A 13,296-nucleotide genomic window follows, 5' to 3' on the forward strand; every position below is an offset into this window, starting at 1 on the left:
AGAGGATTCCCTGAAGTCCAGCTACTGGCCTGTGCTGAAAAACCATAAAAGGAATCATAATTTTCCCCTCTGGGAGCTTATTTTGGGACAGCAAGGGCAAGCAAACAGTCAGTTTATTAAACCACCACATAGGAAGAAATCCCAAGGCTAGAGGCAATAAATAACACACATGTGTGTATTTGTCTGTATCGCTGTTTTTGTGCGTGTGTACTGTTTCCTATGTGAGGTTTTCCAGTTGGTGGGTAGCAAAGTCAGTCATTTCTAACTCTTCTCACATTAATTGCTCACAAACAGAAAATGACAGAGCCCACATTAAGAGCATACACTATTAACCCTTAAATGCGCACTTACATACTGTATACATATTTTGGAAAATGTATTTGATTGCGATTTTCGAAATGATACCCATATAACATTGTTATTACACCCATCACACATTAATTCAGCCCTATTACACCCATATTACACCGATGTAACACTGATTACACCCATATCACGCATACTCCATAGTAATTACACCATCATTATATCCACATTACAAATTAATACAACCATACACCCATGTTACACCAGTATTACACCTGTATTACACCCATATTATACCCATGATACATTGTTATTACACCTATATTACACTGTTAGTATACCCATACTGTATGTCAGCCATGTAACACAAGTATTACACCAATTTGAACATGGACACAGCCTGTATCCCCCAGGATATAAAAAACAATTATGGGTTAAACCTTTTCAGTTTCAGTAAAAAAACGTTTGAAGTCTCTGGATGAATTAAGGCAAAAGACCGTATCAAAATCTGTTACGGTTGTTCCACAGAAACATGACTTCTATCAGTGCTAATGTGATATTAATGGAAATCATAAGAAGAGTTACAGTGAAATATAAAGGATTGTTAACAGAGATAAACAGCTGTGATGACCTCCATCATGAATAAGAGCTGGACAAAAAAGGACGTGCAAAGATTAACTTTAAAACCTCTATTTTTTGTATTGCTGTATTGCTTTTAAATATAATCTCATTATTTAAAGTGCTCAGTGTTACATCAGATAGAGATAGAGAATTCATATTTAGTTCTCAGCTGTTGAGTGTGCCAACCTTTTGTCTGTCTTTTACTGTATTTATTCAAAGGCAGTTTTATTAACTACCCAGTTTACTTTTCAGATGTTATGTTGAGATGTTTATCAGGATTTATTTTTGATGTATCAGGTGAAAGATCAACAGATGAATTGTTCTATGTTCTAAGATGAATTCATGACATTGTCTGAATATTACATGTTTACACCTAACAATGAGGAAGTCAGGCATAAGATTTGCAAACTCCGCTGATAGATTTCATTTAACAGAGCGCTGCCGTCTAACAGAGATTTGTGTCAGGCATTGTCAAGTTATCAAGCAGAAATCAGTTATCTGCCGAGGCGAAGAAGAGGTCTCCCAGATGAGACTGGCAATGCTGACTCAGCAGAAAAGTCTTGACAGGAAGAGGAAATGACCGCTGCATGTTCTCAAAGAGGAAGATGATGAAATAAATAGGGGATGGAGTTTGAAGGTAGTTCTTCAGTGAGGAACTTGACAGACTTGCCCTCTGGATGGCAGTCAGTAGTGGATGATTCACAAATCTCGTTGGCAGAGATCGCTGTGGAGGCGGCATTAAAGATGCTCTGCAGAAATGGTTCCTTGGTGATTGAGATTGGATGGGAAATTAGATCCTATACTATGCCTTATTCATGAAATGTTTTAGGATATATTAAAATATTACTTTTTTATGACGTTTTCTTATTACAGTTTTTGTGACATATTTATGAAAATCATATTTTTTAAATGCCATTTTTACAGCATACCTATGACCTATGACCTTTTGACCTATGACCTTTTCATTACTTTTTTCATGAAGTAACAAAATAAGGTTTTTGAAATGTCACTTTTGACGACAAACCATGACCATTTTATGCAATTTTTCATAATGTATGATTTTTTTATGACATTTTAACAACATACTACACTTTGACCCTTTCAAAACCTTTTTTATTTATGACATATAATAAGTTCTTTTTTTTGTCTACTATATCTATTTAGTTGCGGTGGTTCGGGCACATAGTTAGGATACCACCTGGGCGCCTCCCTAGGGAGGTGTTCCAGGCACGTCCAGCTGGGAAGAGACCAAGGGGTAGACCTAGGACCAGGTGGAGGGATTATATCTCTTCGCTGGCCTGGGAGCGCCTTGGGATCCCCCAGTCAGAGCTGGTTGATGTCGCCAGGGAAAAGAAAGTTTGGGGCTCTCTGCTGGAACTGCTACCCCCGCGACCCGACCACGGATAAGCGGGAGAAGATGGATGGATGGATGGATATCTATTCTACTAAATTACCTGTTTAAGTTTCTTTTTTACTGAAATATTTTACTATAACATTTCCATACTACAGTATGAAAGTCAACTTGCACAAGCAATAGAGAGATAATCCATTTAGATCTGGTTTTATTATTGACAAGCGACTCATTGCAAGATAGTACAGGTGTGAGTACAGAATTATATAATATCCTAGAAACAATAAATTAGCAACAACATACTGTATACAATAAGCAACAAATCACCAGCAACAAAACATCAATGGAATAAACAACAAATATACAAAGACAAGACTAATCTGTTGCAGGCAGAGTTACATTTAGTCACTGCACGATTGTTTGAGATCAGTATATTTTGTTCCTGAATATATCGTTTGGTCCATTTTCTGTTTATGTAACTCGACTGAGCAAGCAGAACTGATGCTAAAATGCTTAGATTTGTACATTTGCTCTCAGCTAACACAGCAGTATTTAATTAGCAAATCTCTGAGTTGTGTTCTGCATGCAAATGTTTGAAATGTATTGAGTTTGCCCAGTGGTAAAGTTGCCATCAGTAGATTTTTAAATGAGTTTTAAAATAAGCAATCAAATTACCAAGACACTGAAAAATCATCAGTAAAAAATGTAGAAGACTAATGCGGCTAATAAAGATTCCCTCATGAGGATACCAACCCTATAGCGAGAAAGAGATCAGGAAACTATCCAATGTCGGATTGAGGGAGAGGCCCACACCTTCTTTCACTGCAACATTCAAATGGCCACACTATTTTCCACCAAAGCAGGGTCCATGTAAGTGTATGGGACCTCCAGGCTCTTGTTTCTGGTTTTGATCACTGCTTAATATTTCAAGTTCCCCTTGAAAGTTGCTTATCAGCTTGCAGGGAACTTCCTCACAGAAATGCTCCTCTGAGTAGAGGCCGAGACAGACCTGGGAAAATGCAACATTAGTGTTACCAAGATGAAGAACAAGACAAAGCTAACATTACTATTGTACATGTTGTGTTGTAACTTAAGGTTTCTACAGCACTTTGTCATTTAAGAAATAAGAAAAAGTTTCAAGCGAATGCAAATTGACAAATGTATAAGTTCGAAGATTCAAACTGTTTTATTGTCATATGCACTCACTGAAATACTAATATACTTAAGCCATAAAGAAATAGGAAGTTAAATAGTCCAATAAAAAAATACTGCTGGTGTAACAATGGTGCAAGTAAAGTGCAGGAATAAGTAAACAATGTATATGTAAGATAGAGTGAGATAAAAAGTATGTATATTTAAATAATGTACAGTATAGAATCAATACTGTGCACTATACAGATATAAGGATATTTTGGAACAAACAAATGAACTATTATAGACATATGTGAGTGGTGAGCTCAGGAGTTCAACAGTTGTATCTCCTGTGGTATGAAACTGTATGTTCTCTTTGATTTTATTTAACTAAAGCTGCAGCGGTGTTTAAAAAAGCCAAATATGAACTTGATAGATATAATATTTTCTAAAGTCTAGGACACTTACGAAGTCAGAGGACTGCTTGCTGAGCAGCCACATGGTGGACATGCCCTGGACTGTTGTGTTGACATCAGGGAATGTGTTCAGCATCGTGGCCTCGCTTGTTTTCCCCTTTGTGGATGGAGGAGGAAGTTGAAGGGAGATGGGATTGTTGGGCATCCAGCCACTATAGTCAAACTGCAATAAAAGAAAAATACATTGTCAAAGATTATAAAACTATTAACCAGCATTATCTTTAAACCATATGTACTGTAACTGATAGTCAGGTGTAAAGGGGGACAGTAAAAAGTAAGAAGGCTAGGCCAGGCAATTCAAAAAGGCGGGAAAACACAGAAAGACAGGAAGTAAAAACAGACATGACACTGTGGGAGAAGTCTTTTCAAAATAAAACAGATTAACAAGTAAATGGACCATGACACCATATCATAGTATTTGCAATCAGATTGTGGAGCTCTCTACACAAGATGCTATGTGTCAGAGTTCAAACATAGATAAAATGCTATCCCACAAAAAGATTACATAAAAATAACAATGCACCTGTCCACAGTTCACAGCCGAGTGCTGTCCAGTGAAAATCCCCATGGTGACAAACTTGACCAACTCTGCCACGGATTAAAGCCTTTGAGGGATTCCTGAGAATGCATATTAATTGAATATATTAATATAATGTAGAGTAATTATAATATGAAATGAGGACTTGGTGGATAATAACCCATCAGCTTGAATTTAAGCACACATGTTTGCCTGGGAGAGGAATCCATGTTCAAAAATGTCTTGAATCCACTGTTGGAGTTCAGAGTCCTGGCTGACCTCAGCATCACTCTTGTAGTAGTGACCAAGCACTCCTTTCACAAACCTGAAAGAAAGAAGAACCAAATGAAAAAACTTTAGATAATGAAACGGTGGCTTATTCTAATGTGGTTGTTCACCACTGCAGCCCTTTCTGGGGCTTACAATATATTGTTAGGCTTTTTATATCCTTTGGGAACAATAATGTCACATAGTAAAAGAAAATGGAAGACTTCTCTTCCTGGAGATGCTCCCTGCTGCTGCAATACAGCAAATAAGCATGAAATGCATTGAACAATGAGATATAACAAGGAATAAACTGTAAACAACACCCAAGACCTTTATATTTTTCTCTTTTCTGGGGGCTTGTTGAGGTTAAATTATTATTCTGCTTAATAAAATGTAAACAATAGTTTCTGCGACCTCTTTGAGTTATTTCCATATTTTGAAGTAAGCATGTTTATTGTGCTGCTTATCACCTAGACTTTCCAAACAGTATTTGGTAAAGTTAGAGAAGTCAGGACCTGCTTACATTTTAAAAGGACCAGAGCACTTCGCTCAGTATTTTGTGTGTTTTTCTTTAAGATGTAAAACACATCACTTCTTCAACTTCTTTGAACTGGAAAGACTTTCTGACATCGTTACTCCTGACATAGGGAAATGAATTGAACTAAACCAGGAAACTAACATTGTAATTTTAGGTTTTTGTTTAGTTTTTCTGTTGCTCATCTAAAACACAATCACTTGTGCAAAATGCAAATATAGTTAAACACGTTTAATATAGCAGTTTTAAGTTAGATTGTTTTGTATTATCACATTGCCAGTGCCAGCAGTACCTCTGAATGATATCCCAAAGCATGAGTCCGTCATCCCTGTAGTAGTAGTTCGGCACATCCTCCATCCCACGCTCAGCAATGTCTTCCGACATGCAGAGAGACCTGTAGGTCATTGAGGACAAGGATCTCTTCAGGATTGTGATCATAGCCTTGCCACCAGATGATGCAAACTAGAGTCAAATATGTAAGGAATAAAGTTAGAGAAAAACACTATACATTACATATTGTGATGGTAAAGGTCTCAAAGTGTTTTTGGTCTTTCCGTACCTGTGTGAAAACTCCACTTGGAGATATGAGAAGAAGTCGAGCTAAGTAGTTGATCTGCAGAGTGTAGCGAGTGTGAGGAGCTGAGGGAAAGAAGGAAAATGTTATTTTAACATTGTCAGAATCTGGACACTTCCATAACATTATGTAGCATTCGCAAACACTTAAACATAAACACAAACAGCTTTGGAAAAAAACTAAAGTAATTTCAATATTCTCACTTACCTTGTAGAGTGGATGCAAGTAGTTATATTCATCCCGCTTCCATCACATTAGTATGCATAAAAAGTGACAGGTGGGCCCGCCCCCAATTATGCTAATAAGCTAAATCGAGGTGTTTTCACATGTAGGTGTGCAATGACCCCCCCCCCCCCCCCCTGTAGTAGCACCTTTGTTGTCTAATCTAATTAGCCTTTGATGTCTGTCCTTTGATGTGAGGGTTGAGGTGTTATAACAGGCAGGTGTGATATCGCACCGGCATGTTATAAGCCTCTGATGTTAATCTAGGTGTTAATTAAGGCAGCCTCTTTGAAGTTGTGTGTGAGACTGTCTCGCACCCCGTCCCCTCGCACCCCTGCCTGTCACCTCTTCCTGTCACACCCCCCATGTGAGGGGTGATGTGTTATAGCGTGTAGGTGTGAAATGTCCCCATGTAGTACAGCCTTTGTTGTCTAATCTAATTAGCCTCTGATGTCTGTCCTTTGATGCACCCTGGCAGTAGAGCCTTTGTTGTCTAATCGAATTAGCCTTAGATGTCTGTCCTTTGATGTGAGGGTTGAGGTGTTATAACATGCAGGTGTGATCTTTCGCACCGGCATGTTATAAGCCTTGGATGTTAATCTATGTGTTGATTAAGACAGTCTCTTTGAAGTTGTGCGTGAGACTGTCTCGCACCCCGTCCCCTCACACCCCCTGCCTCTCCCCCCTTTCTGTCACACCCCCCTTCCATTGGCTATGAGGCCGGAAGATAGTGGGGGTTGGAGTAAGGTAAAAAAAAGAAGAAATCCGTGCAGACTAGATAAAAAGCCAGTCATTTCCACTCATCTAGTCACCTTTCAAAAAAGAAAAATGGTCAAGAGACGCATCGATATGGGTTTAATCAGCGAGACGCCTGTGACAACTTACCGCCATCCGTCGGGAGCGCCAGTCAAGAAACGGATGCAGTATCTGTGCCGGGTTCAGACCCTCCGTCTGAGGCTCTTCATGAAAATGGAGTCTGGATGTGTGAGACTGTCTCCCCCCGTCCCCCTCACACCCCTTCTTCTCCCCCACTTTCTCTCCCCCCTCCTGTCACCCCCTGATTTTGCTGTTATCCTATGCCAGAAAGATAGGGGGGTGGAGTTAGTTTTAAAAATAAATACGCTAAAACTAAATAATAAGCCATTAATTTTCACTCACTAAGTCACCTAAAACTTGTATTGTCCTCTCTAAATTAGATTAGTTTTTTTTAATATGATTTGTGTTAACTAAAGATGTTCTTTTTTTTAAGTTGTATGGCTTGTGAACTAATGTGTAATTACTTTATTAACTATAAGGAAGTCTCTTTTATGAAGAGGGTATTCATATTCATTAAAAAATATCTTATTTAGGTTTTAATATGATTGGTGATAACTAAGGATGTTCTCTTAAGTTGTATGGCTTGTGAACTAATGTGTAATTACTTTATTAACTATAAGGAAGTCTCTTTTATGAAGAGGGTATTCATATTAATTTAAAAAGATCTTATTTAGGTTTTAATATGATTGGTGATAACTAAGGATGTTCTCTTAAGTTGTATGGCTAGTGAACTAATGTGTAATTACTTTATTAACTATAAGGAAGTCTCTTTTATAAAGAGGGTATTCATATTAATTTAAAAATATCTTATTTAGGTTTTAATATGATTGGTGATAACTAAGGATGTTCTCTTAAGTTGTATGGCTTGTGAACTAATGTTTAATTACTTTATTAACTACATGGGAGTCTCTTTGAAGAGGGTAATACTAATTTAAAAGATCTTAATTCCCCCTTGATCATGTCTTTGTTATTGTTTAATTACGTTATTAACTATAAGGAAGATTATCTCACAAAGGAACTGTAAGATACACGTTTATGTATGCAAAAAGTTAAAACTAGAAAAAATGAAATACTTTGTCTAAATAGATGTTATTTAAGAATGTGACTCTAAAAGGCAAATTTGTGATTTTAACACTTTTTACTGACACTAGGCAGATTTAGCTTTTTTATCTCGTTGTCTTTCTCAGATTTTCTTTAAGACTGTGACTCTTAAAGGCACTTTGGGATTTTAAGACAATCCAGTTTTCTGGAAATAACTTAAATGATTTTAGTTTTTTCTCCTACAAAGATACTTATAGTTACACTTTATTGGATGCAAAACTTTATAACTTGGTAAAATATTCATTGATTTGTAATGAATTGAGTTTCTTAAAGAATCAAACACTAAATGGAGAGTTTTGTGATTTTAACACTGTTTCGATGAAACAATGTGTCATGTCTAGGAAACTAATAGTGAAAGTGTATTCTTTATGTTAGTTTTGTCATGTCCCTTTGCCCTGTGCTTTATGTTTATTCCCTTAATTAATCATCCCTCTCATTTCAGGCCTCCACGCTCCCCGCCCCCTTCTGTCTCCTGCGTCCTTGATTGTTTTCCCCGCCCTGATTGTTTCCACCTGTGTCCCCTTTACCTGTGTATATATTGTGGTAGCTTCCTCCTGTTCATTGTCTGTTCGTTGTCTTACTATGACCCACGTTTCTGATTACCTCACGGACTTCCCACGGATCTACCTCATTGATCACTTGCTAGTTTTCCTCGAAAGAGTATATTTGTTTTCCTTGTTTTGATTACTGTGCAAAATTCCAGTAAAGTCTTTATTTTTTGAGAACACTATCTGTGTCGTGCAATTTAGTTCATGCCTCAGAGTCTCTCCTTGACAGTACGAACTGACCAAAAAAATGAACTCAGCCGACTCAGACCAGCTAAAGAACGCCATCCGCTCTCAGGGCCAACGTCTTGGGCAACAAGAAGAGCAGATGGCCGCCATACAGCACGGAGTGCAGCACCTATCCAACAGCCACGGGGAACTACAATCATCGGTGACAACCCAGGTGAATCTGCTGGCAGCTGAGAGGTCCAGCGTGTGCTCACTCACCTGCAGGCTGCTTCTCCTCCCACGACTCCCCCGGTTCCGGCGGCGACCGGTTCCGATCCCAACCGGTCTACTGAGCCGCACAGTACTTCCATGCGTCTGGCTCCACCCGAAAAATACTCCGGAGACTCGGAGGGCTGCCGGATGTTCATTGTGCAGTGTGAGTTACACTATCACCACCAACCGGCTGCTTTTCCCACGGACAATTCCAAAGTGGCTTTCATGATCTCCCATCTCTCCGGCCGAGCAGCAGCGTGGGCTACGGCAGAGTGGTCCCGAGGCTCCCCCATCTGCGGGTCTCTGGAAAACTTCATAGACACTATGAGAAAGATCTTCAATCAAACCACGCCGGGCAGGGAAGCAGCTCGGGCTCTGATTAAGCTGAAACAACATCAGCGGAGTGTGGCTGACTACGCCATCGAGTTCCGGACTATGGCAGCCGATAGCGGCTGGAACTCCGCTGCATTGTTTGATGCTTTCGTCAGCGGTCTCTCGGATTCCCTACAAGACCAGCTGGCTCCTCTCGATCTGCCCGCTAACTTGGACTCTGTCATATCCATGGCAATACGGATAGACAATCGTTTGACGGAGAGGAGAAGGAATAAATCCAAGGATGCGGTTGATCCGCCTCCCCAGAGGAGACGCTCGCCGCTGGATACTACTTCTTCTTGGAGGCCCCGTCACCCCTCACCGGCGTTCCGGACAACAGCGCCTCCTGGCTCCGTGGAGGAGCCAATGCAGTTGGGCCGCGCCAAGCTTTCGATGGCAGAACGTCAGCGTCGATTAAGGGAGGGTCTGTGCTTCTACTGCGGGCAGCGCGGACATCCACAAGCGGCTTGTCCGGTAAAAGAGGAGGCTCACCAATAAAGAGGAGTACGTTGGTGAGCCGGATCTCTTCTTCTGACTTTCCTCCTCGCACCCTGACCCGCATCCAAGTAAAAATCAGAGACAATGTGGTTACTCATGGTGCACTCATTGACTCAGGGGCAGACGAAAGTCTGATGGATTGGGGTTTAGTTAAAAAATTGGACATAAAAACTAAACCTCTACCCCAGCCTCTTGAAGCGAGTGCTCTCGATGGGCGGCTGTTGTTTAAAGTGACTCACCAAACAGAGCCTTTAGAAATAAGATGTGATGATAACCATCACGAGACAATGTCATTTCACTTGTTTAATTCAGCCCAACATCCACTCATTTTGGGGTTTCCCTGGTTGAAACTTCATAACCCTCACATTGATTGGCAATCTGGGAGGGTGGAGGGGTGGGGAAAGAATTGCAGAGATCACTGTGTTAAGCAGGTAGCGGAGATTGACAGAAGAGGTAACACTGGGAGGGTTAGGCAGGGAACTATCCCAGAAATATATTTTCCTGATGTTCTTTCAGTCCCTTCCTGCTACCACGATTTAAGTGAAGTATTCAGTAAATCCAAGGCTCTGACTCTTCCGCCTCACCGCCCCTATGACTGTGCTATCGACCTGATTGCTGGGTCTACAATTCCTAAGGGTCGACTATATGCTATTTCAGGACCTGAGAAAGAGGCCATGAAGGACTATATTGATGCCTCCCTCAAAACAGGCCTTATTCGCCCTTCCTCATCACCAGCAGGAGCGGGGGTTTTTTTTGTTGGGAAAAAGGATGGGTCTCTTAGGCCCTGTATTGACTACTCGCATCTCAATGACATTACGGTTAAAAACCGGTACCCCCTTCCTCTCATCTCGTCAGCCTTCGAGCAGCTTCAGGGAGCCAAGGTTTTCACCAAGTTAGACCTGCATAATGCTTATCATTTAGTCAGGATCAGGGAGGGTGATGAATGGAAGACGGGTTTCAACACCCCTTCAGGCCACTATGAATACCGTGTAATGCCATTTGGATTATCAAACGCTCCTGCTGTGTTCCAGGCTATGATCAACGACGTGTTGAGGGAGTTTCTGAACCGTTTCGTTTTTGTATATCTGGACGACATTCTGATCTACTCCCCTGACCTTGACACCCATAAACAACATGTCCGCCAGGTTCTACAAGAGCTGCTCAAGAATAGGTTGTTTGTCAAAGCAGAAAAATGCGAATTCCATGCAGAGACAGTCACTTTCTTGGGCTTCATCATTTCGCCAGGTCAGGTTAGGATGGACCCAGAGAAGGTTAGCGCAGTAGCTTGTTGGCCTACCCCTGACTCTCGTAAGAAAGTGCAGCAGTTTTTAGGCTTTGCAAATTTTTACAGACGTTTTGTGCGGAGGTTCAGTGCTATTGCAGCCCCTCTTCATGTCCTCACGTCCCCTCAAGTGCCTTTTTTGTGGTCTCCTCAGGCTGAGGAGGCTTTTTCTCGGCTTAAAGGAATGTTCACCTCTGCTCCCATACTCACCTTGCCGGACACCACTCGTCAGTTTGTGGTAGAAGTGGATGCCTCCAACGAAGGGGTGGGAGCGGTCCTCTCCCAGCGACTACAGAAGGACAACAAACTTCACCCCTGCGCTTTCCTGTCCAGGAAGCTCTCCCCAGCAGAGATAAATTACGACGTGGGAAACCGTGAGTTGCTGGCCGTGAAGCTGGCACTGGAAGAGTGGAGGCATTGGTTGGAGGGAGCCGAGCATCCTTTCGTGGTTTGGACCGATCACAAAAACTTGGAATATATAAGAAAGGCCAAAAGACTGAACTCCCGCCAGGCTAGGTGGACCTTGTTTTTCAACCGTTTTGACTTTGTTCTTTCCTTCAGGCCGGGGTCTCAGAATGTCAAGCCTGACGCTCTGTCCCGTCTGTTTGACCCTGTGCCTGCAGTCAAGGAGCCGGAACCCATCATCCCATTAAACCGGGTGGTAAGAGCGCTGACTTGGTCAGTAGAGAAGGAGGTAATACGAGCCAATGCTGGAGCTCCTGCACCAAGGGGTTGCCCGCCTAACCGGTTTTTCGTTCAGGAGGCCGAGCGACCACAGGTGATCCACTGGGCTCACACTTCGCTGCTCACCTATCACCCTGGAGTCAAGAGAACTATGTTCATCATAAAACAACGTTTCTGGTGGACATCCATGGAGAAGGAGGTGAAGGAGTATGTGGAGGCGTGCCCTGTCTGCGCTCGAAACAAGACCTCTTCCAGGGCGCGAATAGGACTATTACAACCACTCCCTATTCCCAACAGACCCTGGTCAGAGATCTCCATGGACTTCGTCACTGGCCTGCCCCTCTCTAGAGGTAAAACCACAGTTCTTACGGTAGTGGACCGTTTTTCTAAAATGACACATTTCATTGCTTTGCCCAAGATGCCCTCAGCGAAGGAAACGGCTGAGGTCATGTGTGTTTCGGCTTCATGGTTTCCCAAAGGATATTGTCTCCGACCGGGGCCCCCAGTTTGTGTCACGCTTCTGGAAGGAGTTCTGCCGCCTCATCGGTGCCACGGTCAGTCTCTCGTCAGGATACCATCCGGAGTCTAACGGCCAGACAGAGCGCCTAAATCAAGAACTGGAGACCTGTTTGCGCTGCTTGGTGTCCCAGAATCCATCCTCCTGGAGCGAGCACCTCACCTGGGTTGAGTATGCGCACAACATCCTCCCTACTTCTGCCACGGGCCTGTCCCCATTTCACTGTGTTTATGGCTACCAGCCGCCACTGTTCCCAGCCACGGAGAGGGAGGTCACGGTCCCGTCTGCCCACGCGCTGATCAGGCGTTGTCGGCGCGTGTGGGCTGCGGCTAGGAAGATCCTCTGCAGGAATTCACAACTGGTGAAAAGAGCAGCAGACCGAAAACGCCGACCAGCTCCTGTATACCAGCCAGGCCAAAAAGTCTGGCTTTCTACACGAGACCTTCCCCTCCACGTACTCTCCCGTAAATTGGCTCCCCGGTTTGTGGGTCCTTTTCCCGTCACCAAGGTCATCAACCCGGTTTCAGTGAGACTACGGCTTCCCAGGTCCATGAAGGTACATCCCACCTTCCATGTAGGGAAACTAAACCCTTGAAGGAGAGCGCTATGGTTCCCACCGCCAAACCCCCCCCCCCCCCCCGGATGATTGATGGAGGTCCGGTTTACACCGTCAAGAAGATATTGGCTAGTCGGAAAAGGGGTAGAGGGCGACAGCTACTGGTTGACTGGAAGGGTTATGGTCCTGAGGAGCGGATATGGATTCCTTCCCGCTTCGTCATAGATAAAAGCCTCATTGAGGATTTTGACCGCCTCAACTCAGAGGAGCCTGGGCCGTCAGGAGCCGTCCCTAAAAGGGGGGGTACTGTCATGTCTAGGAAACTAATAGTGAAAGTGTATTCTTTATGTTAGTTTTGTCATGTCCCTTTGCCCTGTGCTTTATGTTTATTCCCTTAATTAATCATCCCTCTCATTTCAGGCCTCCACGCTCCCCGCCCCCTTCTGTCTCCTGCGTCCTTGATTGTTTTCCCCGCCCTGATTGT

The 13,296-nt window shown here is 42.7% G+C and overlaps 1 protein-coding gene across 3 annotated transcripts; it reads right to left on the bottom strand.

Moving 5' to 3' along the window:
• Nucleotides 1-2,474: 2,474 nt before the first annotated feature.
• LOC117555311 (arachidonate 15-lipoxygenase B-like) lies at nt 2,475-9,050 on the bottom strand. 3 transcript variants are annotated; one of them, XR_004570384.1, is made up of 7 exons: nt 8,910-9,050; nt 5,764-5,843; nt 5,497-5,666; nt 4,608-4,727; nt 4,409-4,503; nt 3,878-4,048; nt 2,475-3,287 (listed from the first exon to the last, which is right to left on the bottom strand). XR_004570384.1 is itself a non-coding variant. In XM_034230163.1 (6 exons), exons 1-5 carry the CDS (start codon nt 5,902-5,904, stop codon nt 4,044-4,046), a joined length of 531 nt encoding a protein of 176 aa, XP_034086054.1. In that variant the 5' UTR covers nt 5,905-6,638; the 3' UTR covers nt 2,475-3,287; nt 3,878-4,043. The 3 variants fall into 3 exon arrangements, 2 of the variants coding, with proteins under 2 accessions (XP_034086054.1, XP_034086055.1); XM_034230163.1 differs by lacking the exon at nt 8,910-9,050 and having other exon boundaries at nt 5,764-6,638; XM_034230164.1 differs by lacking the exons at nt 4,608-4,727; nt 8,910-9,050 and having other exon boundaries at nt 5,764-6,638.
• Between the last annotated feature and the right edge of the window lie 4,246 nt (nt 9,051-13,296).

Source organism: Gymnodraco acuticeps, unplaced genomic scaffold (assembly GCF_902827175.1).
Source record: "Gymnodraco acuticeps unplaced genomic scaffold, fGymAcu1.1, whole genome shotgun sequence".
NCBI classification, from domain to species: Eukaryota; Metazoa; Chordata; class Actinopteri; order Perciformes; family Bathydraconidae; genus Gymnodraco; species Gymnodraco acuticeps.